This window comes from Eptatretus burgeri, chromosome 1 (assembly GCF_056783735.1).
Source record: "Eptatretus burgeri isolate ZD-2024b chromosome 1, Ebu_testis_v1, whole genome shotgun sequence".
Taxonomy (NCBI): Eukaryota; Metazoa; Chordata; class Myxini; order Myxiniformes; family Myxinidae; genus Eptatretus; species Eptatretus burgeri.
Genome location: NC_140961.1, coordinates 34,494,901 through 34,519,955, shown reverse-complemented (window position 1 = coordinate 34,519,955; position 25,055 = coordinate 34,494,901). Strand labels below are relative to the sequence as shown.

Below are 25,055 nucleotides of genomic sequence, written 5' to 3'. Positions count from 1 at the left end.
ATGTTCTTGCGTGAGATGTACAAGATGGCGTTGGAGTGCAATCAATCTACATCATGCCCCATTCTGTTAGACACAAATCTTGGACACATCTTTTGCGTCGATAAGAGCCAGACCTTTCTTTGGATCATCGGTGTACTGATGATGAGGCACATACCCAAATCTACCAATTGCAGCAGGGCCCGGGTTTTTCTGAAGACGTGTGATAATCACGCTGTCATCCCGCTCAGGGCGGGGTGTTACACATTTGATGCTACCCATACTGTGAAAGGTGCCATGGCCATCGAGAGACTTGACGTTGTGGTCAGCATTGTCAAAGACAAACTGAACAAATGCATCATCATTAGTAGGGAATGGGGATGAACCATAAAGAGCTGACCACTGATATCTCCGAGCCTCCTCATATGAGCAACACAAGCCAAAAGCATGCAACATGTTTATGAGATTCTCTGAGTCATATTTCCTATGCAGATATACACCGAGACCTATTAGCAATGGGGACAGGAAAGAACTGGGGCGTGTGGCTGATATGATAGCTTGTTCAATCGCAACGCTCTTACGCTGAGTCAGTGTAGTATTTTGGGCATGGCGACCTCACTGAGATATGATTCTCTCAACTAGACTATGGAGTGTCTGAGGAACTGCATTTTGCAGAGAATTAAGTTGTAGAGAACGAGGGGACGGGTACACATCACATTCACAAGGCATGGAACGGATGTCCGCAGACACTATTTCAGTGACTGTTCTCGCCATGCGTTGTTTCTCAGACTGAGGATCAGGATTCCTGTCATCGTACCAAGACTTGTTTACGATTGCACTAAAAGCTGTGTGAAATGTCATAACATTGGGTTTGCTTGCGAATGATGTAACAACCAAGCTGTCACCAAAATGCTCCTTCAGTTTATGTTCAAGATGCTTTCTGATATATACTTCAGCCTCATCATGCATGTTCTCTTTCATTATCTCTTCCAACTCACTTATCGAATACTGGCACTCCGAGTTGTCTTTGAGAAAGTCACAGAGGAAGTCGAAGGCTTTCTTCTTGTCCTCGATGTGCTCTGAGCATGGTTTCTTGGTTCGAAAGAAATTGAGACGACAGCGATTATGGCACTTGGCCTCGGCTGCGGGAAGATCTATGGTCTATATGACACAGCACCTTTCTGCCAATTTCATAATTTCAATCTTCAGCATGTGTCTTGATCTTCTGGATGAATGGTGATGTTTCACATCTGCACACTCTATCAACGTCTTTGTTGGTACCCTTCTTCGTTCTGTTTTCTTTTGCCTCCTCACCACAAATCAGACAGTCCTTGATTATGTCAAATTTACTCGAGCGCTGTTCAGTAGAACGAAGAAAGGGGGTTTCAATGTTATCACCATAGGGGCTTAGATTCTTCGTATGGGAAATGATCGTGTTCTTTCGAGTATAAACCTTCCTACAGGACACATGAATTATGAGTGGCTGGACAGTGCTGAGATACTGGTCTCTGCCGTCTTCTCTCTGGCGACTGGCATCAACAATTGTAGACCTCACCTTGGTCCCGACCTGCACGGTTTCTCCATCGGGTTGAAATTCAGAGGGAGATTCATCAACAAACTCCGGGCACAGCGCACAGCGACTCGACATGGCGCCTGAATTAAAGAAATAGGTGTGAAGATTAGAAGATAATTTCAAGCCCTTGTCGAGCTCTGCAATTGATACAAATAGTTTTGCTCTAAACCTCTCTCAAAACATGTCTTATCATGTGCTCTCCAAATCGCAATACGTTACTTCGTTGAAAAAAAAATCGAATTTCCCGCGTCGGCCTCGATTTCTGTGTGTGGAATTCCCTCCGCGATGCGGTATGAAATAAATGCATGACCGAGGTGGGACGTTGTGAAATAAATAGACCGATCGATTAATTCAGCCGACGACGGCTGCGGCGAGAAATGATGAACCCAAAGAACGGAATTCCTGATCAACAACTCGTTTCGTTTTAGGGATGCTATGTACCTCGGACCATATAGCCATCTACCTATGTCTACGGTTCCTGATCGGCCTTCGTTTTCCTGATCGGCCACACAGAATAGTGTCAACCTCATTCCAAGGGTATGAAAAAGACTACAATACCTTTTTCGTCTCTTCTTCTCACAGATGACGTTTTAGATCGTCCTCTCAGTGGCGAGGTGAAGTTTGCCTGATATCGGTCATCTTTGATCGTGATGTTTCGTTTTCATTTTGCAAGGTTTCGGTTTCATTTCCCTCACTTCAACCACCCATAGGCGGCAGCACTGCAGTTAGGGATTGTTTATTTCCACAGTTGAGCCAGAAAATGTCGTCCAACATCAAAAAATATTACTCCACGAAGAAACGGACTTTCATTTCAGAAATTTCGAAAAATTACAATGCGGGACGGGACGCCATATTGGATTTATGATCAGAAAAATATGGCTGGAGATGATTAATTTTGCTTCCATTGGATTCATTGGGTCACAAAACATGGAAGCGGACACCAAAATCAACATCCTATGTTCAATAGTTTACCAGCTATGCCGATTTCATGATTTAAGTGGAAATGTGGCGGCCATCTTGAATTTTGGAAAAACGCCCCATGGGATTCTTCGGGACTTTTTTGTGGGATATCTAACAGGTCTCCCGGGTCAGTGTGCAAAACTTCAGCTTTGACACCCAAACTTCAACCTTTTTGACTATTACCGGCCATTATTGGCAGACTATTAGGGCCCCCCCTGCGGTCGCCTTGCGGGCACCTTGCGTCTGCCTTGAAAATTCTATGGCCGCCGCAGGGATGCCCTAAGGTCACCGTGCGACATCAAATCAAAGACCGTACGGCACCCCCACGTTTTTGGTCTCCACAATTTCTAAATACCCTGTGCAGCTACCCAAAAAATAAAAACATATGTGACTGCTACATTGTGTGACCGTGGAAATACTGCGGCCGCCCTATAATTGCTCGTGGCCGTAGATTTTTTATACCCTCCGGCCGCCGAGCCAAATGTGACTGAAGCATAACCAGCAGCGGGGGTTCCATCAGTCACACACCCCCACCCCCCAACTAATGAACCTTGTGCTGCACACGAAAGAGAAGAAGATTATCATTCTCACAACACTTATAATTTCAAGGATACGTACTTAATATACTTCCTAACGTTTTGTGCAGACGGACAGACAGACAGACAAATGGATCCAAATGCAATCTCCTCTCCTTGAGCGAGGGCAATGAATAATATTTGAACAGCTGTTGTTAATCCGGTTAACTAGTACTAAAGTTAATCAACGAGTAGTGCAATGAACGAGTTAAGAAGTGGGTTTCGTACTTACAGGCCATTGTATCATCCTGACAAATTGCTGGCATTGTGATATGATTGTCCACATCAATTAGATTTGTCCAAACCCTTGTTGTTTATCATGGTAAGTACACAGTAAGCAAGACATGCATCTGTATGATTCTCTTGTGGTTCAAATCCAATAAATCATTCTTATTTTGTGAAAAATAATCAAATCTCTGTTCAGCTGTTCTGAAAGTTAATGAAAATAATTGCAGCTGTTCACCACCATCTCAGATCGTACCCAATCCAAAACCATAATTTTTTTCTATCCTCGTTAACCCCCTCCCCCCAACCCACCCCCAATTCCTTCCCCTTCCAAATTTCCAGTTTTCCCTCCTGAGAGTTTCTTTCTGGATCCATCTTTTCCACCCCATGCATCCTCTTCTACCCTCCATCCTTCCTCGGGGTAGATCAGGGGGTGAGGGAGTTCACCAGGAAGGTTCAGGGGGATCCTGGGGGGGGGTTCACTGAGTGCCCAACCACTCCCCTCCCATCTACCCCTCCGATTTTTTGTCATGCGAGATATCATTCAACAATCGGCAATCACGTGCATCATTTTGCTTTCTTGCAGCCGTGAAGCCAAGCAATGCTACTCCTTGCCACAAGCTCTGTGCTCATTCCTGAGACGGTTTTCAGATATGGCTCCGATGCGAAAAGCAACATTTTCTGGATCGTTTCCTTCAGCAAAGCACAGTACAATCCTGAACTACTTCACCAGATAAATGATGGAAATACACAAAATGTTTCCAACACAGATCAACAAAAACATCGAACGGACATGAACAAAATGTGACAAAAAGAACCCGAGCATGAAACCTAAACTCACCATTATGGGCCATCAGATCGTTATAATAACGGATAATGTAACCACTGAAAATTTGACTGATCTTGCGAAGTCGTTCAGCATTTATTTGGTGAAGTTGTTCATGATTTATCTGGTGAAGTAGTTCATGATTTATCTGGTGAAGTTGTTCATGATTTATCTGGTGAAGTCTCCAAGAGTTTTCAGGATCTCAGAACCTTCAATGAAAAGTGGTTCACAGAGGCAACTAAACTGGCCGAAGATGTGGGAGTGATGCCGACAATGCCCTGTAACATCTGACTGATGCAGTACCGCACCAACACTCCAGCACAGACAGCAGAAGAATACTTCAAACACAATGTGACCATTCCACCAGTGGACCACCTGCTCATAGAACTACAGACCCACTTCACTGAGCACACAAGACCGGCCATGCAGGCACTGCACCTCAAACTGCCCATGATCTGCTGATTTAAGTCAGTAGACACAGAAGTCATCAGTGAACTGGTGGCCTTCTACCAAGATGACCTACCATCACCAATAACAGTTGATACAGAGGTACACAGCTGGTAGATAAGGTAGAAAGACCAGTCAACATCAGAGGTCCCAAACCCAGCCACAAAAACCCTCAAACAGACAGACAGATCGTTCTTCCCTAAAATCCACTGCCTGATGCGTCTCTTCTACACGATGTCGGTCACATCATGTGAGTGTGAGTTGTCCATTAGTGGAATGAGACATCTTAAGACGTACATGTGGACAACAACGTGTGAAGATCAGATGAATGGATTGCTACGAGCACACATTCACTATGGTGTGTACTTCAATACAAATGACATCATGGATGATTTTGCAAGGCAAAATCCACGGAGAATGGAGCTTGTGGACATCCTTAAGTAGAACCAGTGGACTACACGACCTGTTGACGCACAAATAGGAAACTGTCCCTTCACTCAGTGGACCGGCACGAGTCTACATTCAGAACAGTACATGCAGTGTCAGGACACTGCTCGATGTCGCTCTCCTTAGCTGGAACCCATGTATCATCACTGTTTCGGGGCCTACTCCAGTACAGCTCCTCATGGGCGGCCCCAGCAGTGCAGCACACGCACCACCAAGTGACATCGGCCCACATTCTCACCACCAGATATAGATCCCCACAGACCTGCCTTTACATGTGAATGGAATCACTGCACTCGCCTCTGCCTCCAAATCCACAATGAGGTTATCTCTGCTGCCTCCTGTAATTGCGTCACAGTATTCTTGACTTGCTAAGATGATGCTCCAATCATCTTGAGGTACTTCAGCATAGACTTTGCTACAAAACCCCTACAACCCACTTCCACCGGTAGCACATCACACATCCACCCACGGTCATCACACACTTCTCTCACCTCTAAATACCGACACAACTTTCTTTCATGTGCCCATTCCATATTTCCTTCCCATGGTACTGTCAGCTCAACGATGATAACCCTTTTTACCACATCAGACCAAATAATTAAATCAGGTATTTGTTGGATTGCAATATGAGATGGGAACCTCAGCGCTCTGTCCAAATCTGCATCTACCTGCCAGCCCACACCTGGCTTCAAAATTCATGCTGCCCCCTTGATGTTGATTAACCTCACTTTCTCACCCTCCTTTATGGACGTGCTAATGGTCTCTTCTCTTTTATGTCTGATTTGTTTGCCTCATCACATATCCTTTTCATAACCTCGACAATCACTCGCAAAACCTGGTTATGTCGCCAAGTATAGCTCGCTCGAGATTTCGGGCAAACCAGACAGTACATGCTCTAATGTCTCTCTTCTACAACACTTGGTACATTCTACTGACTCAGCCAATTCACATTTTGCCAGATTCACTGCAGTTGGCATCTGGTCACACATTGATTTAAGTGCAAAGATTAGTTGCTGTGGCTCCATCTTCCACAGCGATGCCCAGCTCACCTTCTTCTGCACAGCCATCTCCCATGCTATCCATGCTCCTTGCTGAGGTTGACTTGTAGCTTGAACCGTTCTTCTCTCCTCTTCCATACATTTAATCTCTTCGATAACCATCTCTCATCTCCCACCTGCACTCACTTGTGGCCATCGTTTCCGTTCTTTCCAACCAAATCTTTTCCTATCTTTCTGCACTGCCCCAATGATTTCCTTCATTTGCAACCAACTCTCCGCATCTTCAACCATCCTCTGAACATCCCACTTCGTTCCCGTTCTTATCTTTAGCCCCAGTTCACTGATCACTGGGTCTTTTGAATCTCGAAGCATCATTTGGAATCTGGCTTTCCCAATCTTATATTCTTCAGCTTGTGACTTCAATGGCAATTTATCTTTGAACTTCTGCTGTATAACACCAAACGAGCCAACATTTTTGGCAAACACAACAATTTCCGCATGTATGAATTTACCATCTTCTCCATCTTCTACACTCTTGTTAGAGCAATCTCATATATTTGGAGAGGCCATAAGACATGAGGCAACAACCCAAATTGGTAGCACCATATCTTACACCTCGCTGGCAAGCCACAACCATCAATTGTCGACAGACCCTGCACAAGTTGCTTCTGCACCTGCATTCCTCGATACCTATCTGTTAACGGTTGTGCATACTATCTGCCAAGACTCTTAACTGGCTGTTCATTCAATGTGGGGATTCTATCCACAGCCACCACGAAATGAACCTCTTTCACTTTACCTTTCTTCATGGAAAGAGTCCAACTCTTCTTTGGTTTAAATTCCATCCGGCTCCATTTAATGAGCTCCTCTAATTGCTTCAACAACATTTTAGCTACTTCCAACTCAGGAGACAGAATGGTGATGTCGTCCATGTAGGCCCTTATTGGTGGCTGTGGTTTCTTCCCACCTCGAACTACACCAGTTGAGACTCCTTTTGTCCCACAAATAATTACTTCCATCGCCATAACAAACAGCAACGGTGAAATCACACACCCCATTGGAATGCCTACTTCAAGTTCCTGCCACTTGGTTGTGTACTTCGGTGTAGAAAAACGCATAAATAGCCATTGTAATATTGGACAATCACCTCCCTCACCTTGTTGGGGACCCAGAAAAAATCCAATGCTTTGGCAATCAGGTGATGCTGCACTGAGCCGTATGCATTTGCCAGGTCCAGCCATATAACATAAAGATCCTTTTTCTCTTGCCTTGCATATCGGATAGTGTCCCAGATCATCGCCACATGCTTGAGACACCCCGGAAAACCTGACACACCTGCTTTTTGTACAGATGTATCAATGTATTTATTATTTACCACAAAGTTGACCAGTCTTCTCGTGAATACACCAAAAAAATCTTACCTTCCACATTCAATAGATATTGGACGAAACTGATATATCTCCTTCGAGTCCTCTTCTTTGGGGATATAAATCCCATTTGCCAAACACCAACATTCCGGTATCAGTTGTTTCCTCCAAACAACTCTGAGCAGCGACCACAATACTCGTAACAGCCTTGGACACTTCTTGTACACCTTGTACGAAATCCCATTCAGACCAGGGGCACTCTTATTTCGAGCTTTCCGCACGACCTCTTGGATTTCTTGCCAACGAAAGTCCAAGAGTTCAAAAGTAACTCCTGGCTCTGGTGGGTGGTCAAAGCCCCCAAGGTCTGGCAGGTCCACTGATCTGAGCGGGTTGCGATAAGTCTTCCTCAAATGTTCGTCCAGCTCTGCTTGCGGTGCCATAACGGCCCCTGAGCTGCAACTTTGAAACAGATCCCCAACAAATCCACAGCGATTTCTCAGGAATGCTTCTCTCTTCTTTCTCCACTCCCTTCTTTTCTGTTGAATCCTCTCCTTCCTTCCCAACACCTGAATTTGCTTCTGAATATCCTCCATTAATAGTAACAGGCCAGATTTCTCTTGTTCACTTGCCATCTTATACCTTTGCTTAAGGTGTCTCTGCTGGGTTCCAGTGGACTAAAATCCATGGAGGATGGAGCTGGTGGACATCCTTAAGTAGAACCAGTGGACTACACGAGCTATTGACGCACAAATAGGAAACTGTCCCTTCACTCAGTGGACCGGCATGAGTTTACATTCATTACTAGTAAGGACAACATCTCTCTTTTAGCTGAATATTGTTGAATGAAAAATAAAAGATCAATACATTGATATGAATAAGGCTTGGTGGGAGATTTTGTGATTTGTGAACATCTTCACCTCAAGTGAACCTCCCCCCACCTCCTCAAAAAATTTCTGGATCCACCCCTGCTCTCCAACTTTTTGAGATATCCTGCACACAAAGAGACAAATAGACAAACAGACAAACAAACATACAGGGGTGAAAACGTAACCTCCATCCACCTTCGGTGGGCAGAGATAATAAAGTACAAAGAGCAGACTCGGTGATATAAATAATGGTTCATGTGTCACAAAGTTTGATCAGATGCTTATTAATAAAATATCGATAACAGGTGTTATGAAAACCTCTTTTGAAAGGCAAACTTAAAAAACAAAACTCCTCTTGATCGTCTGGAGTTTTTAAAAAAGGAAGAAGGCCTTTTTTTAATTGTTGTTTGTTTTTTATTGCTTTTCAAAATGGCTGCCAGCTTTGAGAACCCGACAAATCATGGACCCAACATGCCAGTTTTTCACCCCTCCCCCCAGCCCCCCCAAAAAATTACATGAGTCGTGTTCCGGACATGTCAGTTATCTACCCCCAAACAAATATGATGCGGGTCATACACCTGTATGCCTGGTGTTGGCTTAATGGTTCGGGTGGTGGGCTTGGGATACGGGAATCCTGAGTTCAAATCCTGCTCGGCTGTTGAATTAATACCAGGTAGGGTTGATTCTGCCTATCATCCTTCCGAGGTCAGCAAAATGAGTGCCAGCTTGCTGGTATCCTGCGTTGAAATGGCGACTCGTCCAGTATTGTGCCCAATAGCCCAGGAGACTGCTTAGGCAGCACCAACGCTCTGCAGAGTATGGACCCAATGGATGGATATACCCGTCATGACATGTACACACTCACTAAGCCTATTAAAAATACAATCCACAGCGCCAAACAAATATATAATAAATGAATGGTGAAAGACAAAAAGTTCCACACTTTGTGTGTATTAAAATGATTGGCCGTGCCATCTTTCCACAAGGGCCAGTCAATAAGTAACATTAAAATGGTGATATAACTTTGAGAATGTAATGTGTGTAGTTGTGGACAACATGTGTTGTATTTATGGGTAAGAGTCATGTTTTGCCTGTTTTAGATCTGGCAACATTGAGTGTGCGATGTTAATAGAGCAGTTCCCAGATGGCGGCTCCCTTCGAAGCATGCACCAGGGAGGAGCAACGTTCTGTCATCCGTTTCTTGGGAAGTGAGGGTTTGAATCCCAGTGAAATCCATCGCAGAATGAAAATGCAATCTGGTGACGCATGTTTATCGCTGCAGCAGGTGTACAACTGGGACAGGAGGTTTAAAAGTGGAATGTCCAGTGTGGCAGATGCTGCTCGCTCGGGCCGGCCTCACCACAGCCGGCACCAGAAATGGTTACAGGAGTTGAGCGTGTGCTCAGAGAAAACCATCACATTACACTGGATGAAGTGGTCTCCGAATTGAACATTAGTCATGGTTTAGGGCACCATATCATTCACAACGTGCTGGGGTTCCGCAAAGTGTCTGCAAGGTGGGTACCAAGACAACTCACAGCCGAACTGAAAGAACGACGAGTGGACGCATGTGAAGAACTTCTGTGATGTTATGAAACAGAAGGCGACGCTTTCTTACAGCGCGTAGTGACGGGATGAAACTGGGTCCACTACTTTCAGCCAGAAACAAAGAGGGCAAGCAAAGAATGGCGCCATTCAACTTCACCGAAGGCCAAAAAATTCCGCACACAGCCATCCGCTGGAAAAGTGATACTGACGCTCTTCTGGGATAGCCGAGGCCCACTTGTGGAGCATTACATGCCCAGAGGGACCACAGTCACCAGTGCCTCAAACTGCGACCTCCTGAAAAATCATCTGAAACCAGTAATCAGATCAAAACGTCGTTGACTACTCACAACCGGTGTTTGGATGCAGCATGACAATGCTCGGCCCCATACTGCCCACGCTACAGCTGCAACAATCAAGGACATGCATTTTGAGTGTCTTCCTCATCCACCCTACTCGCCAGATCTCGCCCCTTCGGATTACCACATCTTTAGGCCACTTGAAGAGGTACTTGGTGGAACCACTTTCTGATCCGACGAAGAGGTCCAAGAGGCGGTGTATGAATGTCTAAACAAGCAACCAAAAGATTTATTTTTCCCCTCAAGGAATCCAGGCCTTCGTGAAGCGCCGGATAAAATGCATGGAACACAATGGACATTATGTTGAAAAACAACAGTTGTTACACACGTACGTACATGCAATAAACAATTTGTGAAAAATATGTTAAGGTTACTTATTGACTGGTCCTCGTATCTCGATGTAGAGTAAACATTTAATACACAGATTTACATCCAGGGATATGGACTCACCAGGGATCCCTGGTGCAACTCCCCACGAGTTAAACAGCAGAAAACATCCCATAATGAGTGTTACCCATCAAGAACCATGTCGCCATCACATACCACGGCTCCAGGACTTTAGTTCCTGTCCGAATTTGCAATTACATGAAAACCATCTTCAGAAATGAATCTTAAAACCGAAAGGGTGCAGTGAACGGAACGTGGCAGGACAGTTCTCGTACGCAGACATGTACACAGATCAGTTTTGCCCACATACCGTGCACAGAACCGAAAGGGGGCAGTGAACGGAACGTGGCAGTACAGCTCTCGTACGCAGACATGTACACAGATCAGTTTTGCTCACATTCCGTGCACGGAACCGAAAGGGGGCAGTGAACGGAACGTGGCAGTACAGCTCTCGGTTAAACACCAAAGTTATAAAAACTCAGTGTCGACATTGCGGAAACTATCAATTCAAAGAATGGTGTAAGAGTCGTACACGAGGATATGGATTTTTAATTGGTGCAAACCTCTTCAATATACCTTCCGTACGTCCTTCCTTCCTTTTGTCTGTAAAAATTAAAAAGAAGAACTTTTCTAACCAACCTTGTTTTGTTCGTTTCTAGTTTGTTGTTGTTTAGTTTTTTGTGTTATTGTTTAGCTTGTATCAGGACAGTAAGGTCACATCACCTGTTGGGGAAGTAACCGTCAGTCCCCGACGAGGCGACGTTTTAAGCGGTGCAGAATCTTCACTACACAGCTTCCTTCAAACAAGGGGGTGATTTTATTATATTTTTTTCTTGTGATGTTTGACAAAATAACAAATAATAAACGAGAAGGGCACTCGGGAGAGCGAATACCTCCACCACGTAAAGCCTGATCCATGAGAACATGTTGAGCCCAATACATTTTTGAAATATCATGATTCCAGGCCGACATCGTTTTTGGCCCGATCTCTCAACGGTGACGAATCACTTAAAAATTAAATTCTCATTTATGGATCCGGATCTTCACCAAAATCGAATCAATTAGTCCTTGTCACACACCCAACGTGTCCACCAAGTTTCATCCGAATCCGTCCACAACTTTTTGAGATATAATGCAAAATCGTTTAGAGCCCGATCTCTTAATGGTGAAGAATGACTTAAAAATTAAATAATTCTCGTATCCAGATCCGGATCTTCACCAAAATTGAATCGATTCGTCCTTGTCACACACCGAACGTGTCCACCAAGTTTTGTGTGAATCTGTCCATAATGTCTGGAGATGTTGTGGTTTGTATCATTGTTGGCACGATCTCTCGATGGTGAAGAATCACTGAGAAAAATCCTCAGATCCGGATCCGGATTCAGATCTTCACCAAAATTAAGTGTTTCTCTCCATGGCCGGTCACCGACACACACGCACACACACACACCTACACACAAACACACACCTACACACACCTACACACACCTACACACACACCTACACACACCTACACACACACACCTACACACACCTACACACACCTACACACACCTACACACACCTACACACACACACCTACACACACCTACACAAACCTACACACACACACCCACCTACACACCTACACACACAACTACACAAACACACACACACCTAGACACACACACACAGAGATACACACACACACCTACACACAAACACACACCTACACACAAACACACACACCTACACACACACACCTACACACACACCTCTATACACTTACACACACCTACACACACACCTCTATACACTCACACCTACACACACACCTCTATAAACTCACACACCTACACACACACACCTCTATACACTTACACACACACCTACACGCCCCTCCCCACACCTACACACACCTCCACATCTACATACACCTAGACACACCTACACACACCTACACACACATACACACACACTTACACACACCTACACACACCTCTATACACCTAAACACCTACACACACCTCTATACACTCACACACCTACACACACACCTCTATACACTTACACACACCTACACACACCTCTATACACTCACACACAACTACACACACACCTACACACACCTACACACACACACCTACACACACTACACACACCTACACACACCTACACACACCTACACACACACACCTACACACAAACACACACACACACACACAAACACACACACAAACACACACACACCTACATACACATACACACACACCTACACACACACCTACACACACACACACACCTACACACACACCTACACACACACACCTACACACAAACACACACCTACACACAAACACACACACACACAGACACACACCTACACACAGACACACACCACACACACCTACACACACTACACACACACACTGGACACCACACACCACTCACCACATTGACACCACACACACACACCACTCACTGGACACCACACACACACCACTCACTGGACACCACACTCGACACCACACACACACACCACACACACTGACACCACACACACACACCACTCACCACACTAACACCACACACCACATTTTGATTACCTTCCTCATGTCCCCCTTTACCCCAAGTTAACTCCTTGTTGTTGTAATAAAACTCCGATCTCTAATTTATCACCTGATTCTCTCACCTCACCTCCACCTGCTCTCTTCTCTCCTGTAGATGATACGGGAGTTTATGACTCACGTCACCACTACTCTTTGTAACATCTCCCGTGTTCCCGAGAACCGCGGCTGCCTCCGCCAGGCCGGTGTACAAGATGCCTTGAAATTTTACTCCAACCAGGATGATGATCTGTTCAAACTGGTTTCCTTGTTAATCACAGCACACGTGGTGGACAGCTTGGATTGTGATCCTCTGGGGAACTCCACAGGTGATGATTTAAACTTCCCTTCTCACTTACACTGTTCAACCTTAGAGGAGAAACCGGGGTTTGATTTCATTACTCCATGAATATAACAATGGAGCACCTGGATCGATTAATAACAATGGAACACCTGGATCAATTAATAACAATGGAACACCTGGATCGATTAATAACAATGGAACACCTGGATCGATTAATAACAATGGAACACCTGGATCGATTCATAACAATGGAACACATGAATTGATTAATAACAATGGAATACCTGCATTGATTAATAACAATGGAACACCTGGATTGATTCCGAACTGTGGAACACCTGGATTGATTCATAATGGTGGAATACCTGGATTGATTAATAACAATGGAACACCTGGATTGATTAATAACAATGGAATACCTGGATTGATTCATAATGGTGGAATACCTGGATTGATTAATAACAATGGAATACCTGGATTGATTCATAACTGTGGAACACCTGGATCGATTAATAACAATGGAATACCTTCCTTTATTCATAACGGTGGAACACCTGGATCAATTCCTTTAAATGGGTTTTGAGGTTTTAACCTCGTCCAGTTTTACGAGTGTGAACGAGTTTTAAACAAAGGTATTTATATAATTATATCCCCAATTACTAACATTTGTTTTCATATAGCGATGACAGGACGTGCAGTCACCTGTTGAAAAATCAGAGGCTAAATGCTTTGAATAAGGAAATTTGAAATTTGAGAGCTATTCATGATAAAATAATTGAAAAATAACTTAAAAACTGGATGTTATCGCTAAATAATCAATCAAACTCCCGAAAGTTGTTCAACTTGTCCGGGAGAAAAATAAACTCCCTCAAGGAGTTCGTGTTTCTTTTAGATTATAGTAGATCACCGCAGCAGATTTCAGTCTATGTAGATTGTAGTAGATCACCGCAGCAGATTTCAGTCTCTGTAGATTGTAGTAGATCACCACAGCAGATTTCAGTCATTGTAGATTGTAGTAGATCACCACAGCAGATTTCAGTCATTGTAGATTGTAGTAGATCACCACAGCAGATTTCAGTCTATGTAGATTGTAGTAGATCACCGCAGCAGATTTCAGTCTCTGTAGATTGTAGTAGATCACCGCAGCAGATTTCAGTCTCTGTAGATTGTAGTAGATCACCGCAGCAGATTTCAGTCGATGTAGATTGTAGTAGATCACCACAGCAGATTTCAGTCATTGTAGATTGTAGTAGATCACCACAGCAGATTTCAGTCATTGTAGATTGTAGTAGATCACCACAGCAGATTTCAGTCTATGTAGATTGTAGTAGATCACCGCAGCATATTTCAGTCTATGTAGATTGTAGTAGATCACCGCAGCAGATTTCAGTCTATGTAGATTGTAGTAGATCACCGCAGCAGATTTCAGTCTGTGTAGATTGTAGTAGATCACCGCAGCAGATTTCAGTCTATGTAGATTGTAGTAGATCACCGCAGCAGATTTCAGTCTATGTAGATTGTAGTAGATCACCGCAGCAGATTTCAGTCTATGTAGATTGTAGTAGATCACCGCAGCAGATTTCAGTCGATGTAGATTGTAGTAGATCACCGCAGCAGATCTCAGTCTATGTAGATTGTAGTAGATCACCGCAGCAGATTTCAGTCGATGTAGATTGTAGTAGATCACCGCAGCAGATTTCAGTCTATGTAGATTGTAGTAGATCACCACAGCAGATGTCAGTCGATGTAAATTGTGGTAGATCACCGCAGCAGCGCCAGTAGAGTACGTGGTTTAATCCGCCGTGCGAGCGTGGTGCACGGGGTTACCGTGCAGGGGTGCTGGATCGAGGAAGGTTTGGCCTCGACGGGCACGTTGTATCATGTGTTATTAAAGTTGATTTCAACCTCACCAAGACTGGTGTTTGGCCTCGTTGCTCCATTGGGGATTCCCTTTAACCTCTCTGGCGTGGTGGCAGCGTCGGGATACGATTCCACGCACTCTTCACCCCGGAGATGGCGATCGTCAGAACGTCACTGTTACGAGAGCCATCTTCGAACCCCAATCGCACCTGACAAGAAGGTGAGTGACCAACCAGCTCACTCTGTAGCTGTGCCATAAACATCGTCCGTACAACGTGCCCGTCGTCAAAATGGCCACCACACACCGTGCACCAAAGCAGTGGTCACTTAGCAAGAGTGAAAAGGTGAACTCGTTTGAAAATTGGAGACACAATTTTCTTTATATTTTATCACTCGATCCCAACTTTGTGCCCTTCCTCACTGAGGGCGTCACCTGGGAGAAGAAGAGCAGAGCGTTCCCTCTTCGTGGACTTGTGGATGATGGTGAGGATGTCCCCGTTGTGCAGCGTCACACTGCCCAACAGAAGGTCACCGTACTGGAACTTATGCTGGGTCAGATTGCAAACTACTGCCCTGTGATATCCCACAACACCATAGTCCGAAACTCCACCTCTGTCGTCAACATATGGCAATCGATTCGACAACATTTTGGATTCCAGTCGACAGGCGCACACCTCATTGACTTTGCAGCGATACGCCATCACCCCGAAGAGCGCCATGAAAACTTATACCAATGTCTGATGGCGTTTGTGGAGGATAACTTGCTTCGACAAGATGGCGGAATCTTCCACCATAACCAGGCGATCACGGAAGATGAGGAATTATCTCCCTCGTTGGAGAACTTTATTGTGCTCACATGGCTTCGCCTTGTCCACAGTGGACTCCCTGGACTCGTCAAACAACGCTATGGAACTGAACTCAGGTCCCGCACTTTAGCCTCCATCAAACCAGAGATATCCCAGGCGCTTGACTCACGATTAGATGAGCTCCATGCTGCTGAAGATACAACGTCCTTGCGCACTTCAACGTCTTGACCACAGGTCCCCCGCCCGGCATCGTTCCCATCATCGTCAAAACTTCGTCAAGTCTTTTCGGGGACTCGTTCCAACAATCTTACGAAGTCCTGTCCCCTCTGCAAACAAGTATGCCGCACTGATTACGGTCATTTCCTCAGTGAGTGTCCTTTCCTCCCCGAACGAGATCGTCGGTACATCGCCAGAGCACGCCATGTGGCTGACATAACTGAAGAGGTAGACAACGAGTCTGGAGACATAACATATGCCCATATGGACAAGGGAGTTAATAACATAGACTTTACAGAACCGTCCACTATCTCGCATGTCCAGACTCGCCAGTCTCCATATCTAGACACCTTCCACGGCCACCACACAACCCGAGTTACCATCGACAGTGGGGCCACGGGTAACCTGATTCGTGAGACAACTGTAAGGAGGTTTGGGGCCAAGATTCAGAAGAGTGCACAGTCCGCTCGTCAGGCTGATGGGTCTTCCCCTCTTCAAGTGGTTGGTGAGACCACACTGACACTGACTCGCGACGGAAGGGAATTTCAGTTTGAGGGCCTGGTTGTCAAAAACCTTGACGTAGAAGTACTAGCAGGAACACCTTTCATGGATTCTAATGACATCTCAATCCGCCCTGCGAAGCATCAAGTTATCCTGGGTGACGGCACCACATACGTTTATGGTTCTCAGGAAGGGAGCCTTAATCGCCATGCAGTACGCCGAGCTCATGTCGTACGTGCCCCACTCCACACAACTACTCTGTGGCCCGGTGAGTTCATCGAAATGGTCCTTCCATGTGACATGTTTAGTATCGACTCAGCGTTCGCACTCGAACCTCGCACGGATGCCCCCAGTACAAGGTCGCTGCGACCCATTGAGTACTGGCCCCCACCGAGTGTCATCCGTAGTATCAGCGGGAAGGTTCGGATCCCCAATTTAACTAACGAACCACGAGTTCTCAAACGTCATGAGCAATTTTGCCAAATCCCCCCTGTGTACATACCCGAAGAACACCCAGATGACTACACCGAGACCAGCCCCCTGAAATTAAAACGCATACTCACTTCACTCTCAGGACACTCTTCGACTGTCACCCTCGACCCTGACAAGATGTTCGCTCCTGACACACGATCAAAGTTTTGTGCCCTTCTTGAAGAGTATGATGAAGTGTTTGACTCAGTGTTCCAAGGCTACAATGGTGCTGCAGGCCCCTTTGAGGCTGTTGTTAACATGGGCCCCGTTCAGCCTCCACAACGCAAAGGCCGTCTACCACAGTATGCGCAAGATAAACTGTGTGAACTACAACACAAATTTGATGAACTAGAAAAGCTTGGAGTCTTTGCTCGCCCTGAGGACATGGGGATTACTGTGGAATACCTGAATCCTTCATTCTTGATCAAGATGCCCAGTGGCGGGTTCCGCTTCGTCACAGCCTTTGCTGATGTGGGCCGATACAGCAAGCCCCAACCCTCTCTTATGCCAAACGTAGATTCCATCATCCGCAAAATTGCTCAGTGGAAGTATCTAACTACTACCGACTTTACGAGTGCCTTCTACCAAATCCCTTTATCTCGCCAGTCCATGAAGTACTGCGGTGTAGCCACACCCTTCCGGGGAATACGTGTGTATACCAGATCCGCTATAGGTATGCCTGGATCAGAGACGGCACTCGAAGAACTCATGTGTCACGTCCTTGGTGATCTCTTAGAGAAGGGGACCGTCGCCAAACTCGCTGACAGCCTCTATTGCGGTGGTGACACATTGGACGAACTTCTCCAGAACTGGAGAATGGTGTTGCAGGCTCTGCGTAAATGTCGACTTCGCCTCTCTGCTACGAAGACAGTTGTATGTCCAAAGAGCACCACCATCTTAGGATGGATCTGGTCTAATGTTACTATCCAGGCCAGCCCACACCGTGTGGCTACACTCTCTACTTGTTCGGCTCCTGAGAAGGTCAGGGGAATGAGATCCTTTATCGGGGCATATAAGGTTCTTACTCGTGTTATCCCCAACTGCTCCGCTCTCTTATTCCCCTTGGATGATGTTGTGGCTGGATGCCAATCACTGGACAGAGTTGTGTGGACTGATGAGTTACATTCTGCCTTCCACAGAGCACAAGCCGCTCTTTCGTCAGCTCGTACAATTACTCTTCCTCGTCCAAGTGATCAGCTATGGATCGTGATGGATGGTTCTGTCAAAAAACACAGCATTGGATCAACTCTGTACATCACGCGCAATGGAAGACCTCACCTTGCGGGTTTTTTTTGCGCAAAGTTACGCGGACGCCAACCTACCTGGTTGCCATGTGAAGTGGAGGCCCTTTCCATTGCTGTATCAGTAAAACACTTCAGTCCCTTCTTTATCCTATCTAAACATCATGCATCCATCCTCACTGAGAGCAAGCCATGTGTACAAGCGTATGAGAAGCTCTGTCGTGGCGAGTTTTCAGCAAGCCCTCGTCTATCCACATTCCTGTCCACCGTCAGCCGTTATCAAGCGACCGTACGACACCTCGCAGGATCCGCCAATTCCCCATCTGATTTTGCCAGCCGCAACGCACCAGGCTGTACCGGCACCTCCTGTCAAATTTTTGCATTCATAAGACGCGAGGAGGAGGCCGTAGTCCTGCAGGTGTCAGCCCAAGACATTATTTCCGGCCGAACCAAACTGCCCTTCACCAACAGAACTGCCGGGATAGCAGTTCAGGCAGAGTGCGCAGACTTAAGGCGGACTCATGCCCACCTAATTCAGGGCACCCGCCCATCGAAGAAAACAACCAACATCAAGGATCTCAAGCGATACCTCCAGGTTGCGTCACTTTCCAAAGATGGCCGAGTTGTAGTCCGTCGGGACAAGCCCTTGTCCTCGGCATGTGAGTGCATTATTGTCCCACGTCAGGTCGTCAATGGCTTACAAACAGCATTACACATTCAACTGGATCACCCGAGTCGTCATCAACTCAGTTCTATGATTCACCGCTATTTTTATGCTCTTGACTTGGACAGAGCAATCGATCAGGTAACCTCGAGGTCACCAGTGTGCTGCATTGCGCAACATTCCTCATACCATTACCAAGCAGTCCACTGGAGAACCCCCTGGTGCTGTTGGGGTATCCTTCGCAGCAGATATCATCAAACGCAATCACCAGCTAGTTCTTAAATTGCGAGAATGTTCCACTTCCTACACTACATCGTGCATTGTGGAGAATGAACAACACATCACTCTCCGCGACAACTTGATCCGCTTATGCATACAGCTCCGGCCATTGGATGGACCACTTGCTGTCATCCGCACCGATCCGGCTCCCGGCTTCACAGGTCTGGTCCACGATGAGCTTCTTAAACATCACCGGATGTGCATCGAGATTGGTCGCGTTAAAAATCCCAAAAAGAATCCCATCGCCGAGAAGGCAGTTTGTGAATGTGAAGACGAACTTCTACGACAGGAGCCGATGGGAGGACCAGTAACTCCACTAACCCTCGCACTGGCCACTGCCAGTATGAACTCACGAGTTTGTGCACGGGGACCCTCGGCCCGAGAGATGTGGTGCCAGCGGGATCAGTTCACCAATCAACAAATCCCTTTCTCGGACTTACAAATGACACAAGCCCAACACCATCTTCGTTCCATTAACCACCCCCATAGTGAGAAGTCGAAGGCACCCATGGGGTCCGTCAAGCCCAATGTGTCAGTGGAAGTCGGTGATTTGATCTATTTGTACTCTGATCGTAACAAGTCATGCGCAAGAAACCGATACCTCGTCTCTGCCACCGATGGACCCTGGTGCAACATATGTAAATTTGTGGGGTCCCAATTGAGGAGTGCAGCTTATCAGGTGAAAAAGTCTGAATGCTACAAAGTCCCAGACTACTGGAAGGATACGCTCCCACTCCCTCGCAATCGGGGATATGGTGTTGCACAACAAACCGAGGACGTATGCCTCCAACCAGCAACAAAACCACCAGACCCCCCATTCATCCCCTATGAGCTGTCTTCACCTGCCGACAGTGCTGAATCCTTCCCAATCCCTAGTAGCCAGGTACCGGATCTAGGTTGTGATGCATCCCGAGGCTTGACACCTGCAGACCTGGTTACTCCAAAGCCATCGGCGACACCTGTGAGGAACATCCAATGGTGTCCCCAACCGTCTGGACACCAAGACGCTCCAACCGTGTATGTTACCAGCCCAAACACTTCAAGGATTTTATTTTGGATGATTAGAGTCATATTATGGTCACAATGCTTGCAGAAACTGTCATGGGGCAGAATAATCCCCGAGACCGGAGGGCAGTCTACCCGGTGATGGTCTCAGTATATCTGACTGACTGGTACATGATTTATGTGACCTCCTCCAGGTTAAGTGACCATTATCCTTGTTTAACTTTGTGTACTCTGCCTCAGTATTTGAAGTCATGTACTGTCACCTACTTTCTTCATTTATAACACCAAGAATGATAGTGGATAAATGACATCGTAAAAAAGTGGTTACGCCAGTGGAGTACGTGGTTTAATCCGTCGTGCGAGTGTGGTGCACAGGGTTACCGTGCAGGGGTGCTGTATCGTGGAAGGTTTGGCCAAGCCGAGCACGTTGTATCGTGTGTGTTATTAAAGTTGATTTCAAACTCACCAAGACTGGTGTTTGGCCTCGGTGCTCCGTTGGGGATTCCCTTTAACCATTGTGGCACAGATTTCAGTCGATGTAGATTGTAGTAGATCACTACAGCAGATTTCAGTCGATGTAGATTGTCGTAGATCACCACAGCAGATTTCAGTCGATGTAGATTGTAGTAGATCACCGCAGCAGATTTCAGTCTATGTAGATTGTAGTAGATCACCGCAGCAGATTTCAGTCGATGTAGATTGTCGTAGATCACCACAGCAGATTTCAGTCGATGTAGATTGTAGTAGATCACCGCAGCAGATTTCAGTCTATGTAGGTTGTAGTAGATCACCGCAGCAGATTTCAGTCGATGAAGATTGTCGTAGATCACCGCAGCAGATATCAGTCTATGTAGGTTGTAGTAGATCACCGCAGCAGATTTCAGTCGATGAAGATTGTCGTAGATCACCGCAGCAGATATCAGTCTATGTAGGTTGTAGTAGATCACCACAGCAGATTTCAGTCGATGTAGATTGTAGTAGATCACCACAGCAGATTTCAGTCGATGATGATTGTCGTAGATCACCGCAGCAGATTTCAGTCTATGTAGATTGTAGTAGATCACCGCAGCAGATTTCAGTCTATGTAGATTGTAGTAGATCACCGCAGCAGATTTCAGTCTATGTAGATTGTAGTAGATCAACCCAGCAGATTTCAGTCTATGTAGGTTGTAGTAGATCACCGCAGCAGATTTCAGTCTATGTAGATTGTAGTAGATCAACCCAGCAGATTTCAGTCTATGTAGCTTGGAGTAGATCACCACAGCAGATTTCAGTCGATGTAGATTGTAGTAGATCACGACAGCAGATGTCAATTGATGTTGATTGTCGTAGATCACCACAGCAGATTTCAGTCGATGTAGATTGTAGTAGATCACCGCAACAGATATCAGTCTCTGTAGATTGTCGTAGATCACCACAGCAGATATCAGTCTATGTAGATTGTCGTAGATCACCACAGCAGATATCAGTCTATGTAGATTGTAGTCGATCAACCCAGCAGATATCAGTCTATGTAGATTGTAGTAGATCACGACAGCAGATGTCAATTGATGTTGATTGTCGTAGATCACCACAGTAGATTTCAGTCGATGTCGATTGTAGTCGATCACTACAAATACAATACAAGCAAAACAATTTCCACTCTTATTTAAAATATTTCTCTCTTTTGATCCTTTATTGGACGTCACATGGCAATAGGATCAGGAGGCAACATGGAAAAATCATCAAGACGCAACGTGGCGAAAGAACTGGGACGCGACGTGGCGAAAGGATCAGGATGCGACGTGGCGAAAGGATCAGGATGCGACGTGGCGAAAGGACCGGGACATGACATGGCGAAAGGACAGGGATGCGACGTGGCAAAGGACCGGAACATGACATGGCGAAAGGATCAGGATGCGATGTCAACAGCAGGGCTGAGGGAGAAAATAAACGGAGACTGACAATCAAGGGATGTGGGTAAAGGTCGTGAGTCGGGAAGAACACAAGGGGTGGATCCCACGGTGCCCTGCTCTGTGCTCCAGAACAAGGTGAATACAGAAAGCAAAATTTTGGGGGAGAGATGGTTTAACGGGTGGAGAGAAGATCATAGTTTTTAATGGGGGATGATCTGAGATGGTTTTGAACAGCTGTCTTGAAGACCTGGAGGGAAGGATCAGATTGAAGAGAATGTGGAAATTCGTTCCACAAGTGTGGAAAAAGAGGAACAAATGAGTGGAGGTGAGCAGTGATCCTGGTTTTTGGGAGTTTCACCAGAAGCGGGTGGATGGTGGAACACATGCGTCAGGAGGGTAGGGGGTGTCAGGGAGCACAGAGTTGGGAGAGTGTGCAAGACTATAAAGTAAGTGGAAGACCTGTTGGCGATGTGAAAATGATTGGCCCACAAACTCATCTTCATCGTGGGAGATTCCAATAATCTTGAAGACCTTGGTTTCTACGGCATCAAGCTGAGGAAGGTGTGAGGCAGGAGTGCCAGCCCAGAGGGATCAGTATTTAATGAAGTTGTAGATGATGGCCTTGGAGGTGGATAGGAGTTCAGGTGTGCCAAGAAAGGACTTTGTACAATGGACGCCCACTCAACGGCTACGATTGGAGCCCAACATTGAAATGTGGTTTGCACAAGAGAGATCTTGGGTGATAGTGAGACCCAGGAGTTTGAATGAATGAACTTCCTCAAAAGGATGAAGAAGGTAGATGGTTGTTGGGGGGGGGGGGGGGGGGGGGATATTTGGAGCCAGACGGTAGTTTCAGAGATAGATGGTGAGAGTATGAGATTTATCAGGATTGAAAGACATGAAGTGAACGAAACTCTTTGAGAGGATTGTTCAGAAAGTATATGGAAGGGTTTGCGGTACTGTCCTTTCGGAAAGAGAGAGTGAGTGTGAGGGATTTCTCAGAATTGAAAGACAGGTTCCAGGTGTTTCACGAGTTTGTGATTTTGTCAATGTCAGAAGAGAGTGAAGAGGCTGCAGCCTCTGTCTGAAGGATGAGGGATGTCATGGCAGATGGTGGAGTCATCAGCAAATAGATAGAGGATTTCCCAGAGAGTCAGAGAGATTATGGTTTGAGGTTGATCCTGTCTTCAGTTTTGACATTGATCTGAAATTCATCCGAACGATATTCCTTTTCACATTCACCTCTCATGGTGACCTTAACATTGACCATCCAGGAATCGTGTGTTGTCCCTCATGTTATAATGGTTAATTACTAGTTACATCAATTTATTACACACATAGTAAGTTCATGATCCAAAATTCATGAGAACACTTCATTTTTGGCCTTGACCTCTAATTATTGACCTTTTCCATTCAGGTCCACATGACGGTGTTTGAATTCAATTTTTTTTTTTCCTTTCCAACACCTGTGATGTATTTCAAGACAAGAATGTACTTTTAATAATTATTATTCTGCAGTTTGCAATGGAGTTTGCTCATTCTTGTGCTATTTGAGTTTTAACATTTAATAACAAGTAATTATCATGAATTATAAAGTTTAAACGTTTGGATGTAATTAAATAATGTGTACACATTACACAAACAAATATTTGTACAAATGTTTATGATATTTGTGAAGTGTTTTTATTAATTGTTCTGATAATTTTATTCGGGTCAGGAATATCCTCTAATCAGGTATGTGATGATGCTGTGACATGACCGGGTCTTGGGTGGACCATGTTCTTCCTCGGGGCTCCATAATCACCGAGCAGTGATTGGCCAAATTAAGTGCCATGGTCGAGGCCTTGTTCCCACTCGAAACGTAACGGATTTAGCTGCACAAGCACGTCTTCCTACCAAGACGGAAGAGATGAAGACTGCAGGCTTACGTAGTTTTACAAATTAAATACAAATAACGGAAATAATACAAACACAAAAATACAGCGGTTTACGATAAATCGCTATGGACACATCTATCTGCCAACGGGACACAAACCACGACAACGTCCGACAAGACACAGAACAAGTGTCTCTTGAAGGAATAAATAACTACATCAACTATGGCCACAGATCCAACGAGAAGGGCATTCGGTAGGGCTCATACCTCTGCGAGGCTGATTAGTTTATGTTTTGTATCCCACTGATTGGCTGGATCTGGATTCAGACTTGAACTAAAATCTAATCTGCTAGTTCTTGTCACCTAACCAACTGATCCACCCAATTTCGTCCGAATCCGTCCATCACATTTTGAGATATCGTGCTCTGTATCGTTTTAGCCCGATCACTAAAATGGTGAAGAATCACTCAAAAAATTATTGTATCTGGATCTTCACCAAAGTCTAACCAATTCTTCCTTGTTACATACCCAAATTGCCCACCAAGTTTCATCTGAATCCGTCCACAATGTTTTGAGATATCCTCCTATATGTTGCTTTTGGCAATATCTCCCAATGGTGAACAATCACTTTAAAAATTCTCAGATCCAGATCTGGATTCGGATCTTCACCAACATCTAATCATTTCGTCCTTGTCACATATCCAAGCTCTCCACAAAATTTAGTACAAATCCGTCCACAACTTTTTGAGATATTTGTTCACAAACAAATAGGAATGAAAACATCACCTCCGTCCACCTTCA

The 25,055-nt window shown here is 45.4% G+C and overlaps 1 protein-coding gene across 2 annotated transcripts in view; it reads left to right on the top strand.

Annotated features, from left to right (window-relative positions):
* LOC147034205 (uncharacterized) overlaps window positions 1–25,055 on the top strand; it is a 92,694-nt gene that overhangs the window by 31,189 nt on the left and 36,450 nt on the right. Inside the window, exon 2 of one of the 2 annotated variants that reach the window (XM_085878656.1) lies at window positions 13,255–13,465. The exons of the other annotated variant lie outside the window; for it this stretch is intronic. Within the exon in view, the coding sequence (XP_085734782.1) occupies window positions 13,255–13,465 (211 nt within the window). The remainder of the gene's footprint in view (window positions 1–13,254; window positions 13,466–25,055) is intronic. 2 annotated transcript variants of the gene reach the window in all.